We start from the raw sequence: 24,165 nt of genomic DNA, 5'->3' as shown, positions 1-24,165 counted from the left end.
TCAAAGGATGTTAAATGTTCACTCGGTTATCAGTAAATTCAGTGCATATACTCATTAGTCAAATCCAACAGCAGATACATCCTGATCAAAAGAACAACCAGTAAAAGTTTCAAAATGTCAGAACATCTCTGACTTCGTAAAAATGGAATAAACTATAGCCTAGCTTCAGTCAAATTATTATGTATAGAACACAATTACGGAGATACAATAACTGCTGAACAATCCGCTGCGAACAGAAACAGACTTCTCCGTATCCAGCTTCTCAAAAATTAAACAACACAAACACAAACTGCCTGTTAAATCACTTTAGTGTGCAGCAATGTATTTGCACAAGGTAGACATAACATCAAGGAAAATGTATGTGGAAAATTGATTCCACATTAGCACAAATAATTTACAAGCAAAACTGAGTTAACCTCTTACCTTTGCCAAATTCTGCCAGAGTTCACACAAATAATCAAAAACTTGTGCATGAATTTCAGGATCCTTAATATAGTTTACATCACCCAAAATGCCAAGCATTCGTCTCCACATAACTGTGGCAACATCTTCATGCCATCCTTTGAGACTACCCCCTGCCATCACACTGCAATCTTCATTTGGAAACTCGCTATTTTCTGTTCAATATAAAACTTAATATTACAAGATATCACTAAAATTGTAGTCAAGAGTTTAAATTCAACTTCTGAACATATTTACTGTAAAGAACACAATTTAACATTAAAAGTAATCACTCTACTGAAATCATGGTACATGAAGACGAGTGGTCATTCACTTTTTAATCAATATTCAAGTATAGTATTACGGCTTCACAATTCCATTATAGTCCAGAAATCTTATAAATATTTGCTGCTTGAAACTCCAGTAATTAGGCCTGTAACAAATCCCAAAGTTTTGTGAAAACATTGTAAAATCCTGTAAACGCTGAAGAATGAAATGCTCCGAAAATTTTAAAGCTTGGAACTTATCAGTTTACTCTAATGCTGGTTGGAGGTTGCAGCAGTAATTACTCAGCATCACAGTTAGGGGCTGTGAGGAGGGAGTGGTTGAGGGGAACACAATTTAACATGTGTGTGCAGGATCTGAAATCCTGTTAATTTCAACTACAATTGTGTGATAAAGATTACATAACACAGCTGAATTCAAGTTTACATTTAAAAAATATTTTTTTCTCTATAACCTCTACAACTACCAAAGGCTTTCAAGAGTGTTTTGGGAGCAAGATCTCTCAATACCACTGCACTCTCAAGTCAAGAAATTCCTTCTCATCTCAGTCTTAAATCTTTACCTAGTTATTCTTGATCCCCAGCCAGGAAAATATCTTTTAGCTGCCATTCTTTAAGCCCAGACAGCATTGGCCTATAAACTCTCTGCATAAGACATCTCCTTCCTTCAAGAATCAATCTAATAATTTTGCTGAACCCTTTCTAAGGAAAGTGCATACTTCCTAAAGTGTGGAAGTCATAATTATACAGAGTGATTGAAATGTGTGGTCAACAGGTCCAACTATCTGTGGAATCAAGGGATATGGGGAGAAGTTGGGCACAGGTTACTGATTGTGGATGATCAGCCATGATCACAATGAATGGCGGTGCTGGTTCGAAGGGCCAAATGGCCTCCTCCTGCACCTATTTTCTATGTTTCTAACTACTTCAATATAATAGACATTCTATAAAGCTTTTATACTGAAATAAATTTCAGGCAACAGATTCTTCACAATCTCAAACATTTCACATCTCCCACAGCTAAAGCATATGTAACACGTTTAACAGATGAAACATATGTATTGCTTAAAAGTTAATTAACTGTGTAATACCCAAGTCGTCGGGAGTCTGCAAAACTGAATGATGCAATTTTTCATCCAATGGCAAATCTTTTTGATCTAAAGGATCAGCATTCAAAGTGGTCGGAGAAGGTGTCTGGGATCTTGAGCAGGCATTTGAATGGGTTGGAGAAGCACTCTCAGAGCCTGAAAGAATAAAACTTAATAAATGAGCAGACAACATCAGGAGAGAAAATCTGATTTTGAATTTAGGCAGAATGTCAGCAGTTCATTAGTACCCTGCTGCCACACCGTCCAGTTAACACGGCTGTTGCTGTGGGTCGCCCTTATAGCCCCAAGACGACAGCGCTTTCTCCAGGCCGCCGCCTCCAACTGGATGCACTCAGGCACTGTGGGGCTCCCTCCCCTCTCACCAGCTGCTGCTTCTTTTTGTTGGCCATTGCTTTGTCCACTCTGCTGAACCCTTTCCTTCTCCTTTTCCCCCAGAGCCGCCAATATCTTCCGCTTTATGTTGGCAACTATGGGGGAGGAGGAGGTGGTGGGGGAGCGGACAAAACAATGGCCAACATGAAGGAGCTGCAGCTGGTGAGAGGGGAGGGAACCTTATGGAACCGAGTGCATCCTGTCAATGGCGGCAGCCTGGAGAAAGCGCTGTCAGCCAGGGCATACAAGACAAGCCCCAACAACAGTCACGTTCACTGGATGGTGCAGCAGTTGGTGAAGAAGGGCTTGCTGTGGATGAGCAGCATCGGCACATAGTTTTAAGGTAAAATGACACAAAGTGCTGGAGTAACTCAGCAGACTGAATTAGTCTGAGGAAAAGACCCAACGTGAAAGGTCACCTCTCCATATTCTCCAGAGGTGCTGCCTGACCTGCTGAGTTACTCCAGTACTTGGAGTCATTTTGTGTATTAACCAGCGTCTGCAGTTCTTTGTTTCTACTTAGTTTTAAAGTGATTCTGACTTGTGTAAAATCTGACTTATGCAAGGGTTTACCGAATGTAACCCTTATGCAAGTCGGGAAGTGTTCGTACATTGCATTTGGCATTTTATTACACAAATAGAAAAAGGAGATATTTTATAACAAAATAGTAAAAACGCCATGGTAACACATTAAAATTAAAATGTGCCTATGTAAGATAATGGATAAAACAGATTAAAATGTAATGTGAGCTTGGTCTAAAAAATTTCCATAATCAAAAGTCTAAGTTGCATCACAAAAATAAAGGTGTATAGACTGATTTAACAGACTTTTCCCAAAACCAATTAGGTCAACAAGAAAGTGAGAATGCAATTTGAGAAACTACATTCCCATAATAATACTCCGGTACTCAGGTCCATGTACATTCCAAAGGACTAACATAACATTAATGGAATCTAATATTCTTTCATTTTGTTACAAACAAAAATATATTTTCCTACTTGCCACTAACTGTGCACTTCTTCCCCCCCAGTAATGAGATTACCAACTTATTCCAGTCACTAACAAAACAAGCCTGTACAGCGATTGTTATTGTTGCTTACTTAGTGCATTGATATGAGAGGTTAACTGAATTATATAATAACCTCTATAAATTTAATTGCCTGTTTTCCAGGCTAGTAGCATAATAAAGGACGAGTCGCACCCTGGCCACTCCCTCTTCTGCCCTCTCCCATTGGGCAAAAGGTATAGAAGTGCGAAAACACACACCTCCAGATTCAGGGACAGTTTCTTCCCAGCTGTTATAAGGCAATTGAACCATCCTACCACAACTAGAGAGCAGTGCTGAACTATTACCTACCTCATTGGTGACCCTCTGACTATCCCTGATCAGACTTTGCTGGCTTAACCTTGCACTAAACGTTATTTCCTTAACACTGTAATGGCTCGATTGTAATCACATGTTGGCTTTCTGCTGACTGGTTAGCACGAAATAAAAGCTTTTCACTACACCTCGGTACACATGACCTTCATGAGAGAGGGGGGAAGAACAATGGAGGATCCGGCGTGGGGGGGGACTGCCATGAGGGGGGGGGCGGGGGGAGAACAATGGGGATCTGGCGTGGGGGGGTGACAAAAGGAGGAGCCGGTGTACTTTGTAACTTTGTCAGCACCGTAGGTGGCCGCTATTTGTATACATTGGGTAAACAAGCAAAGAATTTCAGTGACTTGTCACATGTGGCAATAAAGTATTCCTAAACTAAACTGAAATTAAAACCGAGTAATACAATGTGATAATATTCCAATTTTGTACTCGGAATTTATAATAACATGATAATAATATGAGATTATGTTATTTAAACGGCAGAGCTTTGCTGGACAAAATATACAACTATATGGAGTTGGATTGGGTGAGATGAGTAAACCATGATCACAAAAAGCAACCCATTTCTGATCCATTGTCTGAAAGTGCTTGATTAGAATCCATGCTTTAATGCAGATTGTTAAGATTATGTAGAAATAAGGAACGGCAGGGACCGGTTTACAAAAAAATGACCAAGTGTAGAAGTAACTCAACAGGTCAGGCAGCACCTATAAAGAACATGGATAGGTGACGTTTCGGGTCGGGAGCCTTCATCAGACCGATTCTAGGGCAGGGGGAAGAAAGCTGGAAGAGAAGAGGGGCAGGACAAAGATTGGCAGGTAATAGGAGGATACATAGGTGAGGGAGGAGGTTTTCGAGAGGCAGATGGTTGGACAAAGGCCAGAGATGAAAAGAAAGAAGGTGTGAAACAAAAGGATTGAAGAGTTGCGGAAGCTAGAGGAAAGAATGTAGATGGAAGAGGAGGGGGAGGAGAGAAATAGATTTGTCTAGGGGAGGGGGCATAAGTTACCAGAATTCAACACATCCTGTAGTTCTGCTCTCACCCCCCTTCACCCCAGAAGGAACAATGACAGAGTTCCCAATCCTCACCTTTCACCCCACCAGCCTTCAAATGTAACACATCATGCTCCAACATTTCCGTCACCTTCAATGCGATCCCATCAATCACATCTTTCCATCTCACACTCCTATCCTTCCGTAGAGATTGCTTCTTCTGCAACTCCTTGGTTCATTCATTCCATCCCATCCAAACTACCCCTTTTATCCCTCAGTACTTTCCCCTGCAATCACAGGCGACAACGCCTCACTTCCGTCCAGGGACCCAACAGTCCTTCCAAATAGGATAGAGGTTCACACACCTCATCCACTGCACCCGATGGTCCAGATGTGACTACTTGCATTGACCAAGCAGACTCTGCAACTGTTTTGCTGAACACTTGCGCTCAGTCTGCCAAGGCCTACTGGATCTTCTGGTTGCTAACCATTTTAACTCACCTTCCCAATCCCTAACTGACATTTCTGCCCCTCCATTGTCAGAGTGCCTTCCCTCCCCCTCCATCTACATTCCTTCTCCTAGCTTCACAATTTGCAGTTCTTCCATCCTTTTGTCTCACACCTGTCTTTTCATCTTTGGCCTTTGTCAACCATCTGCCTTTTAAAACACCCCCTCTCTTGTATCCACCTATTATTATCCTCTCTTCCAGCTTTTTGCCCCCTCCCCCCTACAAGCAGTCTGAAGAACAGTCCCGACCTGAAATATCACCTATCCATGTTCTCCAGAGATGCAGCCTGACCTGCCGAGTACTCCAGTACTTTGTGTCTTGGCTCGTTAAGATTATGAATGCTCTTCAAACTGATACAAAGGGAACTATTGGAATAGTAGTTAATGTCAAGAGTGACTTTTAAACTTCCTCATCAAGCACAACATACCTGTGATTGTAACTGTGTCAGCAGAAGCTGTCTGTAGATTGAGACTGCTAGTTTCAGAATTAATGTGCTTGGCAGTTAAACTTGCCAATTCTTGTTCGTCAGCACTTTGTTGCTGTAGTCCTGCATCTGCCTCAGTGTACAAAGCAGAAATGGTTTCACTGCCAAAGCTAAAGCCTATAACAGAACCAAAATATGACTATTATGTGCTTCTTTTCATTAAAAAGAAATCTGGGATAGCATGACCGAGAAAGCTTTTGCAGTTGACATATTTGCCAGCGAGTTCATGTTCAAGCACGAAGTGCAGACCCACAGAGGTTTCAACTTAGCCTACACTGGCAGTTTTTGAGCATTAGCTGCAGCTCCAGCAACATTTGGGAGTGTGTGCAAACTCGTAACTGGGAGAGGCGAGATACATTAAACAATTATTCCAGATTCCAAATGGTAGCCTTTCATACACTTCTGTTCAACTATCTTATCTAGTACAAGTAAATACACAAGTTCCAAAAGACAGCTGACAATGCTAAGATGTGACAAAGATTTTGTTCAAGAAACTTTGTTATTGCATTTTGTACTATATTGAAAGAGCCTTTGGAGAAGTTTATCCCAATTTTAACATACCCCTAAACATAAGGGCGCATAAAATCCACCTTGCTTCAAACCTTGGTCAGTGGCCTATCTGAGGTTGTCCACTTATTTTGTGCCTCATTTTGCATGCATTTGTTTTTAAACGTTATGATCTGGTCTCTTTTGTCAATGAGTGTTTTTGCTTTGCTCATTTTTGTAACATTGCTTCCATTTTTTTGACGTAATAGTTTGGTGTGATTTTCTATTCCTTGTGGAAATGTGGCATGCATTTTAGAGATTTAGCCAATGCAGAATGGATAATTTAGTCATAAAGTATAAACACTGGGCCAGTTTGAAACTGCAGACTAACTAACAAAAAAATGTTTTTTTTTCATGACTCATTATGCAGAAAGTATAGAATTCAAACATGGATATGATCTGGGAAACACTGATTACATTCTTTCTGGCCATGTAAAAATTCTCAAGTCACTGGTGCAATAACGCAAGCCCTACATTGATTGAGAATGATCAGCCATGATCACTTTGAATGGCGGTGCTGGCTCGAAGGGCCGGATGGCCTACTCCTGCACCTATTGTCTACAAGGCTGCGAATCACTGAATAATATGGCGAAGAACAATCCACCACCAAGCGTTTGCATGAAGTAGGGGTCAACATGCACCTACCTCAATTTACATCAGGGTACTATGTCAATTTCAAGATTGATGCGAACAGCCTAACTCACTGGAGTACGCAGTGGATACTTTGAGCAGTTACTTTGAGCAGTAATATCGGCTTGGAATTTGTAATCAGTAGCAAAATAATGGCATTAACAACAGTCCTTAAAGAAAGCTACCGATGAGGGTTGAACGCTCTCCATGGCATAAACCTATTCGTTTCCAGTGTTGGATGTTGTTAAGTATCAATTCTAACAGTTTGTGCGCGCAAGAGTGATTCTAACAATGTTTGGAAGAGTGATTCTAACAGCGTACACAGAGATTCCATGAAGTAGACTAAGAAACCAAGGAATGAAAATAAATCTCCAATGTAACCACAAGGGGGAAAAAAAAATAAATCGAATATTATTTAAGAAATGCAAAATGAAGATTGTAGGTGGGTACTGAAATGTCAACTTAAAAATGAAATAAATTATATTTTGGTATATTTATGAAAGAATTACACCAACGTAAAATTAGATTGCTTTCATAGCTATAGAGCTTGTAATAGAGCCAGAGTGATACAGTGTGGAAATAGACACTTTGGCCCAACTTGCCCACATCGGCCAACATGTCCCAGCTACACTAGTCCTACCTGCCTGCGTTTGGTCAATATCTTTCCAAACCTGTCCTATCCATGTACCTGTCTAACTGCTTCTCAAAAGGTTGGGATAGTCCCTGCCTCAACTACCTCCTCTGACAGTTTGTTCCATACACCGCCCACCTTTGTGTAAAGTAGTAATTGTGGTGCAACACACTATTAAAAACCCACTAAGACATAATTCAACATTACAGGGCGAGGGAAGTCCACTCAGATGGGACATCAGGGTCATCTACAGGCAGTGTCTACTTCTGTCAGTTCAACAAATCAGGAAGGTCCTTTGGCACTTCCAAACTACCAGGACGGCTTTCCCCTCCCAAAATATTGTAGTTTAAAATAGATTATTAACTTATTAACACTACAAACTCCAACTAACTACAAACTGCCTGGGTTGTACTAGGGAATTTGGGCATTGCTTTGTTTTTGCACTACATTGCGTTTTTTTGTTTATTGAACTTTTTTTTTGTTTTTTTAATTATCTATTGATTACTATGTTTATAAACCCACTGTGCCACTGCTACAAGTAAGAATTTTGTTGTTCCGTTTCAGTACATATTACAAAAACACTCTTGACTCTAAATATCTGTTCAGTCAAATTCACTGACCTTTAGGGATTGTGATGGAGTAGGCAGTAGGCTAGTGTTCTTGAGCGGGCAAGGAATTACAGCGAATAACATTTCACTATGAATATGTATGCTCTGGAAGTTTCTGTCAGTGTCAAGTCATAATGATTGTCATTGCTGACAATTTCACCCTCATTTTAACAAATAAATCAGAACCATGAATATTTTATCCACTGTTTTGGAATGGAAAACCATCATTGCCTAGACACTAAAACATGATACCAAGTTAAAAAAAAATACTGGAAACAGTCAGCAAGTGCTTCAAACATTTTCTCTTTTTCTTTCTGATTTCCAGCATCTGCAGTGTATTGATTTTCAAGGTGCCGAATGAAGCCATTCCTAATCTGTTTTAAAAAGTGTTTACTGCAATTTCATCTTGTATCAGCATTTCATGAAGGCTTTTTTGACTGATCTAGCAACCCAAAGAAAGTAAATATTCAGATCACAAATATTCCATATCTAACAACACAAAAACTGGAATATCTGAATAGGCAGACAATATCGCAAAATTCATCAATCTGTGTTAAATGCCCAAATTTATCTCAAAAGTGAAAAAGTATTCACAATATAAATCTCCAGTTTGCACTGATGCAGAGATCAAAGGAGAAATTTGCAAATTGGGGAATAACAATGAATAAACACTATCTGAAAATATAAAAACAAAATACCACAATGAAAACACTTACTCTCAAATTTTTGCCCGTCATATTGAAAAGCATTGAAAGAATCTGAATGGCTGTCAGAACTGACAAGATCGCTGCTTCCAGCACTGGCTGGGGAAGTCCACTCAGATGGGACGCCAGGGTCATCTACAGGCCGTGTTTGATTCTGTCTGTTCAACAAATCAGGAAGGTCCCTTGGCACTTCCAAACTACCAGGACTGCTTCCCCTTCTCAAAATATTCTAGTTTAAAAAAATAGGTTATTAACTTAAAAATGATTGATGAAAGACAATAAGTGTAGCAGTTACTAATGGTTTCTGAAGTACCACATTTTGCATATTTAATGAAGGCAGATTTCACTTTAGCGCTCTAATTCATAACATTCAATTCTTTATTTACATTAATCAGAATGTTCAGTTGGACTCATTTATCTTTACAAGATATCAAACATGCCCGAGATCTACCAAAGAGTTTTATTTCCCATCCTGTGCATAGTTTATATTTTGAGAATACCTTTAAATGATCGGAAGTTCATTTAACATAATCATACAGAAAAGCCCAGTGGCCTGAATATTTCACCATCTGGAATATGTTTGTAAGAATCAGACATATGGGATGAAAAAGTGCTTTAAAACTTATTGGTAATTGTTAAAAATAAAAATGTAATATAATAAAGTAAATCAACTTACCACTGCAGTACCACTTCTTAACCTTTCTGCTATAAACTCATCCATAAGATCACTAATGTTGGGATTACTACTATTTCCAATATCAGTGCTGAAAGTCCGAGGTTTTTGATTAGGCTCCTCCTTGTTGACTGAAAACAAATGAAGTTTTTATTTTTTTAAAATCATAATCATATAACAACACAATTTATTAAAGAAATAAAAAAGAATTTAGCATTGCAAGGGTTACTTGCCATATCATGCAGGTTCCCAAGAAATGTCCTATCCTTACCATGTGCAATTAGAGGTAATCACGTTAGCATTAGCATAATATAGATCAAAATTAGTAAAGGTTAACAATTTTTAATCTTTGATGGAAGAGAAATTACAAGCTAACGGTTATCAAAATCTTTTCTTCCCAACTTGCAATGTGAATTCAAAAATATTTTTCTATAATCTTGCTTCAAAACTTGAAAAGATAAAAAACCATTTATTTTAGGTTCATTTCCGTGAAAGCGAAAATATGAAATATTTCTCGACAATGTCTCTATGTTAAGACTATTAAAAGCTTGTGTACTACAGTATACAAAGGTTGCCCCCTAGTGCCAAAGACATGAAGTGCATTAAACATTATTGAATGTTACCATAACCAACTGCAATTAAATTTAATTTCAAAGATTAACAACTGAAAACCTGCGCACACAAAATAAATGAAACATTAGTATTAATTTTATGAGGGGTAAAATGCTTGCCAGGATATATCAGCTGATCAAAAGCGCATGCAAAACCAATTAAGAGCCGTGTTCATCCCCAAGCTATTTGATTGCTGAAAGCCTTTCAGTTGCATCAAGCCAAACAGGTGCCTCTTTGTGCTCTGCACACTGTTAGTGCTCACCTGCAACTTTCCTTCCAAAATATCCCAAAACATGACTGTACAGATCCCTCAGTGGAGCCTCTGATGGTACTTTTCTCTGTCTCTGTGGGGAAACATTTGCCTTCGACTTTGAAAAAGCGTGTACAACAGTCCTATAAACACCACCTAAGGAACTTTGCTGCTGCACTGATTCCTGTAAGCTGCAGGACCTGATTGTCTCATGATCGGCCACCTGACTCCCACCTGTACTCTCCTTCAGTGCAGGGACAATTGCAGCGGTAATCAATGTTGGCTTCCGGTTCTTGCATTCATTATGGGAAACTCTAGTGTCTAGAAGCTTATAGACACCAGGTTTCACTGAATCAGTTGGCGCTGATGAACCACTGCTGAAACCACTACGTCTTCGAAGCCTGAACTTCCAGTGAGCTTCCTTACTGTCCAATGGGCTGTGAAATTGCACAGACTCAGTTGATGGGCTAAAACTAACATGCATACTGCCATTCTTTTTCGTATTTGCTATGCTTAAGAACTGTGTTTCTGGTACGGTTGCAGTGATTTCTTGGTTAGCAGGAGAGGTTTGTGCACTTAAAGCCGCAAGTGAGTCAGTAATTGTGGTACCATGTGGAACTTTATTTGAATACATGCTATGAGCATCAGTAATCTCATTGGTAACTTCAGCGACATTTGACATTTGATAATTGGTATCAACTAGCAGTTTCCTTTTACTATGACCAACTTTATTGAAAGTCTGCATGGATCTATGATGATCTGTTGATAACACCACATTTCCACGTTCTACCTCAGTTGCCTTCTGGCGAATACAGATTTTTCTCCTCTGTTTGCAATCTGGATTTTCTGACTCCATCTTTGATGAAATTCCCAGGTCAAAGCTTTCAATTTGTTTGCAATTATGGTGTTCATTATCAGTCTTTGGTACCTGATTTTCTCCAGCAGAAAATGGAGCAATACTCACAAAATCCTCCTCTGAAAGAGAGTTTTCAGCATTTTCAAAGTCTTGCATTTTTACCTGTGTGTCAGTCTCCCCTCTCATCATATCCTGGCCATAAGCATTGTACTTTCTTACCAGCTCCACGCCTTTCAAATCCATCTCCCCTACTGTTAACTCATTATCGTCACTTAAAGGAACACTAGTTTTGTCTTTCCCCAATTTCCCTTTGGTATGCTCAGACTCTTGAATAGTCTCATTAAAATATTTCCGTATGGAAGACAGCAAGTCTGGCTCACTGTCATCTATGGTAGGCTGACTGTACTCATAATACGCCGCTACAGTTTCTACATGTACCAGATGACAAAGATGATCATAAATACTATCACCAACATCCAGAGAGCCTTCTGTACTCTGTGCATCTGTAAAGTGACCATCATCGGATCTAGATAATGAGAATATCTCAGTGGAACTTTGCAAACTTGAAGGAACTGATGAGCTGTCAATTACATGAACTGCACCTTTAGCTCTTTCGGGTATGAATGGTTCCATTATGTCTGATGTGCTGCTGCTTCGTGGCATTGCCTGCTCTTCACGTGCAGTGCTGAATACTTCAGAGGGATTTTCTTCACTCTGAGAATAATGTCTTATTCGAGTAGGCCGTGCCAAAATTTGGACATCATCAAGATCTTGAAAACAAACCAAAAATTAACAGTTATAATCTAGAGAGATTATACTTTCCCCACAAAAGAAATACGATTTTAAAGGCTTCCCTTGCACGTGTCCAAGCCAGCTTAGGACAGAACATTGAAAATTAGCTTAATGGACAAAAAGATGACCATTTAGATCAACACCAGACCACTGTCAGTCATTTATTTGTAAAATGTAAAATGCTCTCACAAATATCCAACTGTTAGTGTTTTGAGCTACATTTGCCAAATTATATTGTGGATATCAGGTTTTTTTAAAGTCAACTTCCCATCATCAGGGTGATTTGGCTAAATGAAAGAGCATTGTTTAATCATGCAAGTCTTTTCCTCCCCGAACTCATTACTTGCAGGAAACTTATAATGGTTCGCGACAGTTAAGAAAACAAGCACAAAAAATAAGTTATTTCACATAATGTGAATTTTACAACTTTCAAAATCTCCAGGACCTGCAATTTCTAAATCCCACTTACTTTTGATAAAATTATATATCAACTGCATAATGCTTAGCAAAGTTAATTCATGTTTTAATTATGAAGGTATGTACAATCTCAAACACACACCTTTTCCAATTTTCAGTTCTAAAGGGTTCTTCAAAATGTTTTCTCACAGATGCCAGCTAACCTAATGCCAGTGCCCTCCATAATGTTTGGGACAAAGACCCATCATTTATTTATTTGCATCTGTACTTCACAATTTGAGATTTGTAATTTTTTTAAAATCACATGTGGTTAAAGTGCACATTGTCAGATTTTATTAAAGGGTATTTTTAGACATTTTGGTTTCACCATGTAGAAATTACACCCGTGTTTATTTATACATAGCCCCCCCATTTCAGGGCACCATAATGTTTGGGACACATGGCTTCACATGCGTTTGTAATTGCTCAGGTGTGATTAATTGCCTCCTTAATGCAGGCATAAGATAGCTCTCAGCACCTAGTCTTTCCTTGAGTCTTTCCATCACCCTTGGAAACTTTTATTGCTGTTTATCAACATGAGGACCAAAGTTGTGCCAATGAAAGTCAAAGAGCCATTATAACAGAGCTTTATTTGTCATTCGGTACCGAGGTACCGAACGAAACTACATAGCAGTCATACAAAAAAGAACACAAGACACATAACCCCAACACAAACGTCCATCACAGTGACTCCAAACACCCGCTCACTGTGATGGAGGCAACAAAACTTCCACTCTCTTCCCCACGCCCACGGACAGACAGCTCGTCCCCGACCGACCCGCACAGTCCCCGCAAGGGGATGGAAGTCCCCGCGGCCGAGTCGCACCGGGCACTGAAACGTCTCGCGGCCGAGCCGGGCGATGGAAGGCCCCGCGACCAAGCCTTGCGCAGCTAAGTCCCGTGGCCGAGCCGCACTGGGCGATGTTAAGTCCCGCGGCCGAGCTGCACCAGCGATGAAAAGTCCCGCGGCCGAGCCGCACCAGCGATGTAAAGTCCCGCGGCCGAGCCGCACCGGGCGATGTTAGGCCCCGCAGCCGAGCTGCTCCGGGCACTGTTAAGTCCAGCGGCCGAGCCGCACCAGCGATGTAAAGTCCCGCGGCCAAGCCGCACCGGGTGATGAAAAGTCCCGCGGCCGAGCCGCACCGGGCACTGTTAAGTCCAGCGGCCAAGCCGCACCGGGCACTGTTAAGTCCAGCGGCCAAGCCGCACCGGGCGATGTAAAGTCCAGCGGCCGAGCCGCACCGGGCGATGTTAGACCCCGCGGCCGAGCCGCACCCCGCGCCGTGAGGAAGAGAAAAGTTTCCCCCACCCCCCCCACCACATACACAACCAAAAAAATACAAAAACCATCCCAACACCGACACACAACAAAAAAAAAGGAAAAAAGACGAACAGACTGCTAGCGAGCCGCAGCCGTTAGGCGCTGCCACTTCCGCTGAGAAACAAGAATAAAACTGTTAGAGACATCAGCCAAACCTTAGGCTTACCAAAATCAACTGTTTGGAACATCATTAAGAAGAGAGCTTACTAATCGCAAAGGGACTGGCAGGCCAAGGAAGACCTCCACAGTTGATGACAGAATAATTCTTTCTATAACAAAGAAAAATCCCCAAACACCTGTCCGGCAGATCAGAAACACTCTTCAGGAGTCAGGTGTGGGTTTGTCAATGACCACTGTCCGCAGAAGACTTCATGAACAGAAATACAGAGGCTACACTGCAAGATGCAAACTACTGGTTAGCCGCAAAAATAAGGTTACAGTTTGCCAAAAGTACTTAAAAGAGCAACCACGGTTCTGGAAAAAGGTCTCGTGGACAGATGAGACAAAGATTAACATATTAGAGTGATGGCAAGAGCAAAGTAAGGAGGAGAGAAGGAACTGCCCAAGATTCAAAGCATACCACCTCATCTGTGAAACACAATGGTGGGGGTGTTATGGCCTGGGCTTGTATGGCTGCTGAAGGTACTGGCTCACTTATCTTCATTGATGATACAACTGCTGTTGGTAGTAGCATAATGAATTTTGAAGTGTATAGACACATCCTATCTGCCCAAGTTCAAATAAATGCCTCAGAACTCATTGGCCAGCGGTTCATTCTGCAGCAAGACAAAAATACTGCTTAAGCAACGAAGGAGTTTTAAAAGCTAAAAAATGGTCAATTCTTAAGTGGCCGAGTCAATCACCCAATCTGAACCCAATTCAGCATGCCTTTTATATGCTGAAGAGAAAACTAAAGGGGACTAGCCCCCAAAACAAGCATAAGCTAAAGATGGCTGCAATACAGGCCTGGCAGAGCATCACCAGAGAAGACACCCAGCAACTGGTGATGTCCATGAATCACCGACTTCAAGCAGTCATTGCTTGCAAGGGATATGCAACAAAATACTAAACATGACTACTTTCATTTACATGACATTGCTGCATCCCAAATATTATGGTGCCCTGAAATGGGGGGGGACTATGTATATACACTGCTGTAATTTCTACATGGTGAAACCAAAATGTATAAAAATGGCCTTTATTAAAATCTGACAATGTGCACTTTAACCATGTGGTTTTTTCTATTACAAATCTCAAATTGTGGAGTACAGAGGCAAATAAATAAACGATGGGTCTTTGTCCCAAACATTATGGAGGGCACTGTATTGACAATGTGTTTTTATTCCACATTTATTTGCAATTGTAGTTAATTGTTCGTTAATTCCACATGCATTCATATATATCCTGTAATTTTGCTAAGTTCTAGAACTAATTAGCAACAAACCAAGCTTTTAAATTGTACTATATTTTGCAAGTCCTATTAATTGTTATGCAGTTAGAATTGCCAAGCAGTAACAAGACAAATGGTAAACAGGCAGAGGAAGTAAGCAGAGCTGGAACTACCTGGAAGATCATCAAAAAAGGGGGTGAGGACTAAGTCAAGCAGGTAAGGATTGGAAGAATGGAGCAGAACAGGTGCACTTTTAGCATTGCGCATAGAGGCCGATGGACAAACACAATCATCAATGGATCGGCTTCCGATGGCTTTAAAAAAAAGTTAAAAATTAAGAGAATAGGACGGAATAAAAGCCAAGAATAGTAGCAGTAATGAAAAAAGGACAAAGACAAAACTAGGACACACAAAAAAACAGCAAGCATTACAGCAGAAGACAATTCTGAGAGTGTATCATGAACTAGGATTTTAGATAGTTTATTTAACATAACATGTCAAATCTAGTAATAGGATAAATTGTATTTGATCTTGTTCCCAATTGTTGTGCAAAAAGATGTCAATTACAGATGAGTATAGTATGCTTAAAATGTATGCAACTATTTTAGATGCCAATAAATTCAAGTTACGGTTTAACTAAATTTACACAAAGAAAATCACAAGGATTTTGCCTCGTGGCACAGTATGTCGCTGTTCTACATTCATTTTACACGTGGAAATGAAATAACACAATGAAAACAATGTAAAGGCGATAATAGAACAGTGACTGTACATTGCATAGAATGAATTTCAGGTTCAGAGGAAAACAACAAACTACAATTTTAGAGTTTTAGCTTTAAAGCTTTAAAATGAAAAACAAGGTACAAATCCCATTCCTTCTCTCCTGAGATGCTGCCTGACCTGCTGAGTTACTCCAGCATTTTGTACAAATCTGATTGCTGGGAAGGCACTTTCAACTATCCCAAGTGGAGATAACCACCACCTACATTTTTAGCCATGGATTTTACAAGATATTAGATTAATGGCAAACTATTTAATTAATATTACAAGTACTCTTTACAAGAAATAAGAAGCCATTATCTGAAACTTAAACTACATAAGTAACATCTCATACTCGAGGTCCATCTTGGTGCTAGTCCAACAAGCAAAGTATTCGAGCAAATTTGATAGAACTGCCTCAACCTTGTTTGTCATGAGGAGTGGAACTTGGTAACTATGAGGAGCAGCCAGCAAGTTACAAGGTCATAGATTTACGCCAGAATTCCAAACCTAGCAGTGTATTCATGGAGGAAATGTGGGCATGAATTGGCATGCTTCATAAATACAAGTTACAAGCCAAATCTTTTCTCTCTTCAGCAAAGTAAAATATTGAAAACTTAAATGAAGAAAGGCCAACCAAAACAATGCATGGGGGTTAATTTCTCCCGGGATGGAATTGTGAAGCACGGAAGTAATGGAACAGTCATATCATCATCAAATAGAGTCCCTTGAGATTAACAATGACTTGCTTCCAACTTTTACAAGATGCAAAAGAAGATCCAAGCAAGTCTGGCAGACGCTGCCACTGATGGTGTAGGTGGTGCTCAACTGGTCAAATGGATAGTTTGGAAAATGGAGCAACCCTTCCACCACTAACTCTGGGGTTCTGTGTGCTTAACAAATGAACTTCTTTCCAGATGCTCCTTTTGCATTTCGAGTGATCATAGGTCAGGACTGCCAGGAGTTACTAAGGACATTGTTCTTTAATTCTTTTAAAGCATTCCTACCAGTAAACAAATAATTTTGCAAAGACTGGGGCAGCATGGTTGCGCAGCGGTAGAGTGCTTTACAGCTACCGTTGCCATACAGCTCCAGAGTCAGATTTGGTCCTGACTACAGGTTCTGTTTGTATGGAGTTTGTACATTCTCCGCGTGACCGCTTGGGTTTTCACCGAGTGGCCCAGTTTCCTCCCACACTCCAAAGATGTACAGGTTTGTAGGTTAATTGGGTTCAGTAAAGATTGTAAATTGTCCCTTGTATGTAGGATAGTATTAGTGTACGGGGATCGCTGGTCGGCACGGATTCAGTGGGTCAAAGGGCCTGTTTCCATGCTGTATCTCTAAACTAAACTGAACTCAGCAAAAACTAAACAAGGATGGAAATATTTCTCAGGTGCATTGAGGTGCTTGCTTGCAATATAAGGTTATCTGGGGCAAACGCTCTATTACATATTTCTCTAGTCTCCAAGAGATTAAAAGAATAGAGCTACTGGAGAAGATGCCCACAAATTGGTTTTATAAAATGGTACCAGAATAGAGATACATCAACCATGAAAATTTGAAACAGATTGACTATTTCATCCATAAATATGAAGACAAAGTTGAATTGATAGAGGTTGATTTTGGTAATTAAATGTATTTTTCTATTGGTGCAAAGAATTACCGATGATCAGTGCAAGAGGGACACGACTGGCAGCTCAATGTTCCGGGGTTTCAATGTTTTAGACGTGATCGAGAAGGAGGCAAGAGAGGTGGAGGAGTTGCACTACTAATCTTGGAGACTGTCACTGCGGCACTCAGAGAGGATACACTGGAGGGTTTGTCTGCTGAGATGATATAGATGGAGTTTAGAAACAAGAAAGGTGCATGCACTGTAATGGGATTGTACTATAGAGCCTCCAATTGCAAGCGGGAGATAGAACAGATATGTGGATAGATTATTAAAAGATGCCAAAGCCACAGGGTTGGCTTAGGAGTGACTTTAATTTCACCAATACTGACTGGAACTTGTTTAATGCCAAAGGCTTAAACAGGCAGAATTTGAGAGGTGTATCCAAGAGGGTTTCTTGAAACAGTATATGATTAATCCAAACCAAGAAGGAAACATACTGGACCTTGTGTTGAGAAATGAGCCTGACCAGATGAATGCGTAAGAAAATAACTGCAGATGCTGGTACAAATCAAAGGTATTTATTCACAAAATGCTGGAGTAACTCAGCAGGTCAGGCAGCATCTCAGGAGAGAAGGAATGGGTGACATTTCAGGTCGAGACCCTTCTTCAGACTGATGTAAGGGGGGCGGGACAAAGGAAGGATATAGATGGAGACAGGAAGATAGACGGAGAACTGGGAAGGGGGAGGGGAAGAGAGGGACAGAGGAACTATCTAAAGTTGGAGAAGTCAATGTTCATACCGCTGGGCTGCAAGCTGCCCAAGCGAAATATGAGGTGCTGTTCCTCCAAATTCCGGTGGGCCTCACTATGGCACTGGAGGAAGCCCATGACAAAGGTCAGACTGGGAGTGGGAGGGGGAGTTGAAGTGCTCAGCCACCGAGAGATCAGGTTGGTTAAGGCGGACTGAACGAACGTGTTGAGCGAAAAGATCGCCGAGCCTGCGTTTGGTTTTGCCGATGTAAAGAAGTTGACATCTAGAGCAGCGGATACAATAGATGAGGTTGGATGAGGTGCAGGTGAACCTCTGTCTCACCTGGAAAGACTGTTTGGGTCCTTGGATGGAGTGGGGAGGTAAAGGGACAGGTGTTGTATCTCCTGCGGTTGCAGGGGAAAGTGCACGGGGATGGGGTGTTTTGGGTAGGAAGGGACGAGTGGACCAGGGAGTTACGGAGGGAACGATCTCTGCGGAACGCAGAAAGGGGAGGGGGATGGGAAGATGTGGCCAGCAGTGGGGTCCCATTGGAGGTGATGGAAATGTTGAAGGATGATTTGTTGGATACGCTGGCTGATGGGGTGGAAGGTGAGAACGAGGGGGATTCTGCCCTTGTTACGAATGGGGGGGAGGGGGAGCAAGAGCGGAGCTGCGGGATATAGAAGAGGCCCTAGTGAGAGCCTCATCTATAATGGAAGAGGGGAAGCCCCGTTTCCTGAAGAATGAGGACATCTCTGATGCCCTAGTGTGAAAGACCTCATCCCGGGCGTAGATGCGGCGTGGACGGAGGAATTGGGAGTAGGGGATAGACTTTTTGCAGGAGACAGGGTGGGAAGAAGTGTAGTCCAAATAGTTGTGCGAGTCAGTGGGTTTATAGTAGAAGGGTCTGAAGAAGGGTCTCGACCCGAAACGTCATCCATTCCTTCTCTCCCGAGATGCTGCCTGACCTACTGAGTTACTTCAGCATTTTGTGAATAAATCGGTTTATAGTAAATGTCAGTCACTAGTCTGTCTCCTGTGATGGAGATGGCGAGGTCCAGAAATGGTAGGGAGATGTTGGAGATAGTCCAAGTATATTTAAGAGCAGGATGGAAATTGGTAGTGAAGTGTATGAAGTCAAGTGAGTTCTGCATGGGTACAAGAGGTAGCACCAATGCAGTTGTTGATGTAGCGTAGGTAGAGTTCAGACCAGATGAATGGTGTTTCAGTGAAAGCGCATTTTGGGGATAGTGATCACAGCTCCATAACTGTTAAGAAGGGTCTCGACTTGAAACATCACCCATTCCTTCTCTCCAGAGATGCTGCCTGTCCCGCTGAGTTACTCTAGCTTTTTGTGTCTATCTCCAAAAGTGTAAAGATAGTTTTGAAAAGGGAGAAAGCTGGATATTGCAGGGAAGTGTTGTGAGCAATTTTGGGCACCATATTTGAGGAAGGATATGCTGGCTCTGGAGAGGGTTCAGAAAAGGTTTACAAGAATGATCCCAGGAATGAGTAGGGTAACATATGGTGAGTGCTAGATGGCACTGGGTCTGTACTCGCTAAAGTTTAGAAGAATGAGAGGGGACCTCATTGAAACGTACAGAATAGTGAAAGGCTTGGATAGAGTGGATGTGGAGAGGATGTTTCCACTAGTGGGAGAGTCTAGGACTGGAGGTCATCGCCTCAGAATTAAAGGACGTTCTTTTAGGAAGGAGATGAAGAGGAATTTCTTTAGTCAGAGGGTGGTGAATCTGTGGAATTCTTTCCCACAGAAGGCTGTGGAGGCAGAGACAGATAGATTCTTGATTAGTACGAGTGTCAGAGGTTATGGGGAGAAGGCAGGAGATTGGAGTTAGGAGGGAGAGATAGATCAGCCATGATTGAATGGTGGAGTAGACTTGATGGGCCAAATGGTCTAATTCTGCTTCTATCACTTATGATCTTATGATGTACCAAATTAGAGTAAGGCAAACTACAATTTTATTAGGCAGGAGCTCGGGAGGGTACACTGGGAGTAATTGTTATTGGGTAGGTCTACAACTGACATGTGTAAGTCATTTAAAGACCAGTTGAACGAAGTTCAGAACCGGCATGTTCCAACGAGGAGGAGGGATAAGGATGGTAAAGTAAGGGAACCTTGGATGGCCAAACAGGGTGTAAATCTGTTCAAAGAGAAAGGAAGTGCATTCAAGGTTTAAGAGGATGGAATCAGACTGGACCTTTGCGGAATACAAAGAAAGGAAAAGGAAGTCAATCGGGTGATTGAAGGGCCACGCTATGGCTTTGGCGAGTCCGATTAAAGAAAATGGATGTGTCGGTATTGTAGTTGAGCAAAGGGGACTACAGAGGCATGAGGGAGGAGCTGGCTACAGTTGACTGGAAAGGGACCCTAGCAGAGATGACAGTAGAACAGCAATGGCAGGAATTTCTGGGGAGATGCAGGATCCTTTCATTCCAAAGAGGAAGAAAGGTTCTAGGGGGAGAAAAGGGCGATCTTGGCTGACAAGAAAGTCAAGGACAGAAAATCTAAAGAGAAGGCATATAACATTGCAAAGATTAGTGAAAAGCCAGAGGATAGCGAAGCTTTTGAAGAACAACAGAAGGTAACTAAAAAGACATTACGGGGAGAAAAGATGAAATAAGAAGGTAAGCTAGCTAATAATATAAAAGAGGATTGCAAGAGTTTATTCAGTTCTATAGATTAAGACTGAGGCAAGAGTGGACGTTGGACTGGTGGAAAATAATGCAGGAGAAGTGATAATGGTGAATAAAGAAATGGCAGAGGAGTTGAATAACTTTTTTGCATCAGTCTTCACAGTGGAATATACCTGCAACATGCCTGAAGGTGGGATAGATGGTCAGAAGTTTGTTACTAGGATGGAAAAATCAAATATTCAAGGGTATAGCTTTAAGATGAGAGTGGCAAAGTTTAACGGAGATATGCAAGTCAACCTTTTGTTTAAGCTGTGATTAGCGAGTGCCTGGAACACGTTGTTGCGGGTTGTTGGTCGAGTCATATACGATAGTGACATTTAAGAAACTTTTGCATAGGCATATGTATATGCAGAGACTGGAGGGATATGGATTATGTGCAGGTAGATAAGAGAAGGTCTTGGCATCATGTTCGGCACAGACATTGTGGGCCAATGGACTAAGTCTTGTGCTGTTCTGTTCTATGTTTCAAAAAGGGGAAATGAGAGCAGAGGAATTCAAGTTGGAATGGCTAAGCATAGTGGAAGAGGACATCTTTGTCTTTTTAACTCTTTCCAAAAAAAGATGAGGCTGTGACTGAGCAGATAATTTGAACAGTATCACAACTTTAGTTAATAGAGAACAGATCAGATCAACTGCACATAAGAAAGTGCCATTGCCTGTAATTGCGGGGTAGAGCTTTCACTAGCAGCAGCCGCAGAAGTGGTACTGGAAAGCAAAAGGGAATGAGGAAGAATTGAAGAAATGGGTCAGAGATGACCTGAATTATAATTGAGGAAATGGGAATAGAAAAGCTGCATTATATGGAAATGATGCAAGAGGTATTAAAGAGAAAGGAACAGACATGATGTTTACAAAGCAAAACAATATTTTGTGAAATAAACTGAACAGATCAAATTTCTCTTGCTAAATTATCTTGAATTTAAAACATTAAAGGAGTTAACAGGGAATAAACCTTCATCTCTAAGAAATACATTTCAGAAATTTAACCTTAGCAGAACAGGTTAAATATTCCAATTTTAAATTTGCTATTGTAAAAATATATGAAATTATTGACACATTTGAGTAAGCCATCATATCATTTTAGTCAGTTCTATTCATTTGTGTATACAGCAATCAACAATATACAAACAAGAAATAATAAAGAGTAATAAATAATGAAGTAGTAGAATTCCATTAGCAGACTAAGCATCAATGAAAATTTTTTTTTTGAATGAAGATAAGACTTGTTGATAGGTATTTCCTAACTTACCTATAGTTTTTTGTCGTACTATGCTTCTTGCTTTTTCTGTTCCTGGGGATCCAGCAGTGGTCGCACTTCGTTGCCTCATTTGACCTTGTCCAGGTTGATCACGGCTCCAACCTCTTGAAAATGATTTATCAACAGCAGTCCTCTGACATCCATGATTACCACCTTAATTAGAACAAGCAGCCCAGATTGTAACCTTTTTTAATTAAATAATTCATGAATTAATGATTAATAAAGAGAAATTACCTTTTACACAAATGGACAAAATATAGATTTAAATTATAACCAGTCTCATCATCTCTATCCCACTATCAAGAAACATTATTGCCATATTTGGTAAATATTAACAAATAAAACAGGTTGTTAATCTTCACATCAATATTTTATTAACTGAATCATATTTTACATTTAATAATATTTGATCTTATTTTAAAGGTTGTTATAACTATAAAATCAGGCCTGTTATTTCACGTTCACCTTTACTTCACAAACTCAAGGTTTTTTTTGAGATTTCTACATACAAGGCAAAGAAATGGAAAGTGCATCAGAAATTGTTCTCCACTGCAGGCTTTGCTCTTTAGTAACCTTCTCAACTTGGATCAAAGGAAATCATACAAAAACAATAACTTTATATTTAGCAATTAGTCTCACCAAAATATTCCAAAATTGTAATGTTTGGTTCAGGAGGTATTAATGTCTTCGAATGGCATTCCAAACCAGAGTAAAAAATAAATGGATTTTTAAATAACCAATATTTTAATTGTACTCAAGATATTTCAGTTTTAACTTGTGTGCTCAATTTTAATATTGCAAAACAATTAAAAAAACAGAATCGAATATTTTTCTTTTCGTCCATTGAAGTTATTCCTCCTGTGGTTGAAGTACATCTAGCTTGATGACACTCTGCTCTAACCCGACACCTTTATTGGGTTAGGGAATTTCTGGATTTAGTCTCAGGTGACAATGGTGATATTTCCCATTAGAATGGGGCATTACCCAGACAAAATGGTTCTGATTTGTTGCTTGTTGATAGTTGAAAAGCTTTTAGTTCAAAAAACAAGTCATTTGGTGTAAGATAATACAGCCTGCAACCTGCTTTTGTAGCCATTATATTTGGCTGAGTGACTATTTCTGTTCAGTGAAGATTTCTCCCCACAGATGCTGATGGTGGGAAAGTTACTGAATATCCAATGCCAATGTGTAGGAAAGAACTGCAGATGCTGGTTTAAATCGAAGGTAGACACAATATCCAAAGCCAATGTCCTGTCTCACACTGGTTGGCAATGATCATCGCCAGCATTTATGTGTGCACATGCACTGCTAACAGGATTAAAGACCTGTCCCAATGTTTATTTCCTAAAGGATCAGGTAAAACAAATTTCTGATTGATGTGTTCCCCAAAATGATAGTATGTTATTGAATCAACAAAATCACAAGATGGCAAATGCAAGAAAAAAAGACAAAATGTCACATTTTATAACCCAAAGTAAAAAAGTTTAGCAAAAACAGTTGTGCATTTTTTCAACAAGTTTATTCCACTTTACATGTAGGACACGCAGTGATGAAATCTTTAAGTCTGTCAGGTTATCTATCTCTAGTCAGAGGGAGTCCAGTCCTTGAACAATATTCTCCTGCTTAAACTAATGAACCGTACTTTAGGGAACACTTTCAAATGAAAACTTGAGAGCAAGAAACCAAGCAAAATAGTTACACATTGGCTGTTGTGAGATGTTTCCCATTGCTATCTTTTATGATCAATTACTGCCATTGAAGTGTGATTTGCCCAAATTATTACTATAATGCTCATGTGTATCCTTTATAACATTGGAGAATGGAGGGAAGTATTTCAAAAGGAAGAACTTTCTAATGTCCAAGCACAAGAGCCTAAAGACATGATGAATCCTGATGCCAAGAGATGCAATCAAAAACTGGTGGTCTTTAAAGACAAATAGTTCATGGATAGACAGCATCAAGAACATTTCTGCAGGTTTTTTTCATAATCATGCAAGTTTTCAAACTTAGAAATACACTGTTTATTT

The 24,165-nt window shown here is 40.3% G+C and overlaps 1 protein-coding gene across 13 annotated transcripts in view; it reads right to left on the bottom strand.

The window, feature by feature from the left end:
* The window catches only part of ralgapa1 (Ral GTPase activating protein catalytic subunit alpha 1), a 137,421-nt gene that overhangs the window by 72,513 nt on the left and 40,743 nt on the right, over nucleotides 1-24,165 (bottom strand). For 5 of the 13 annotated variants that reach the window (XM_078406557.1, XM_078406564.1, XM_078406559.1 and 2 more), the window contains exons 16-23: nucleotides 22,130-22,291; nucleotides 15,217-15,357; nucleotides 10,241-11,854; nucleotides 9,370-9,497; nucleotides 8,706-8,922; nucleotides 5,518-5,691; nucleotides 1,817-1,969; nucleotides 424-617 (exon numbers count right to left, since the gene is read on the bottom strand). In XM_078406557.1, coding sequence (XP_078262683.1) covers nucleotides 424-617; nucleotides 1,817-1,969; nucleotides 5,518-5,691; nucleotides 8,706-8,922; nucleotides 9,370-9,497; nucleotides 10,241-11,854; nucleotides 15,217-15,357; nucleotides 22,130-22,291 — 2,783 coding nt within the window. The remainder of the gene's footprint in view (nucleotides 1-423; nucleotides 618-1,816; nucleotides 1,970-5,517; nucleotides 5,692-8,705; nucleotides 8,923-9,369; nucleotides 9,498-10,240; nucleotides 11,855-15,216; nucleotides 15,358-22,129; nucleotides 22,292-24,165) is intronic. The other 8 variants (XM_078406565.1, XM_078406566.1, XM_078406568.1 and 5 more) reach the window with 4 other exon arrangements.

Source organism: Rhinoraja longicauda, chromosome 10, assembly GCF_053455715.1.
Source record: "Rhinoraja longicauda isolate Sanriku21f chromosome 10, sRhiLon1.1, whole genome shotgun sequence".
NCBI lineage: Eukaryota > Metazoa > Chordata > Chondrichthyes > Rajiformes > Arhynchobatidae > Rhinoraja > Rhinoraja longicauda.
This window is presented reverse-complemented; position numbering and strand designations above follow the sequence as displayed.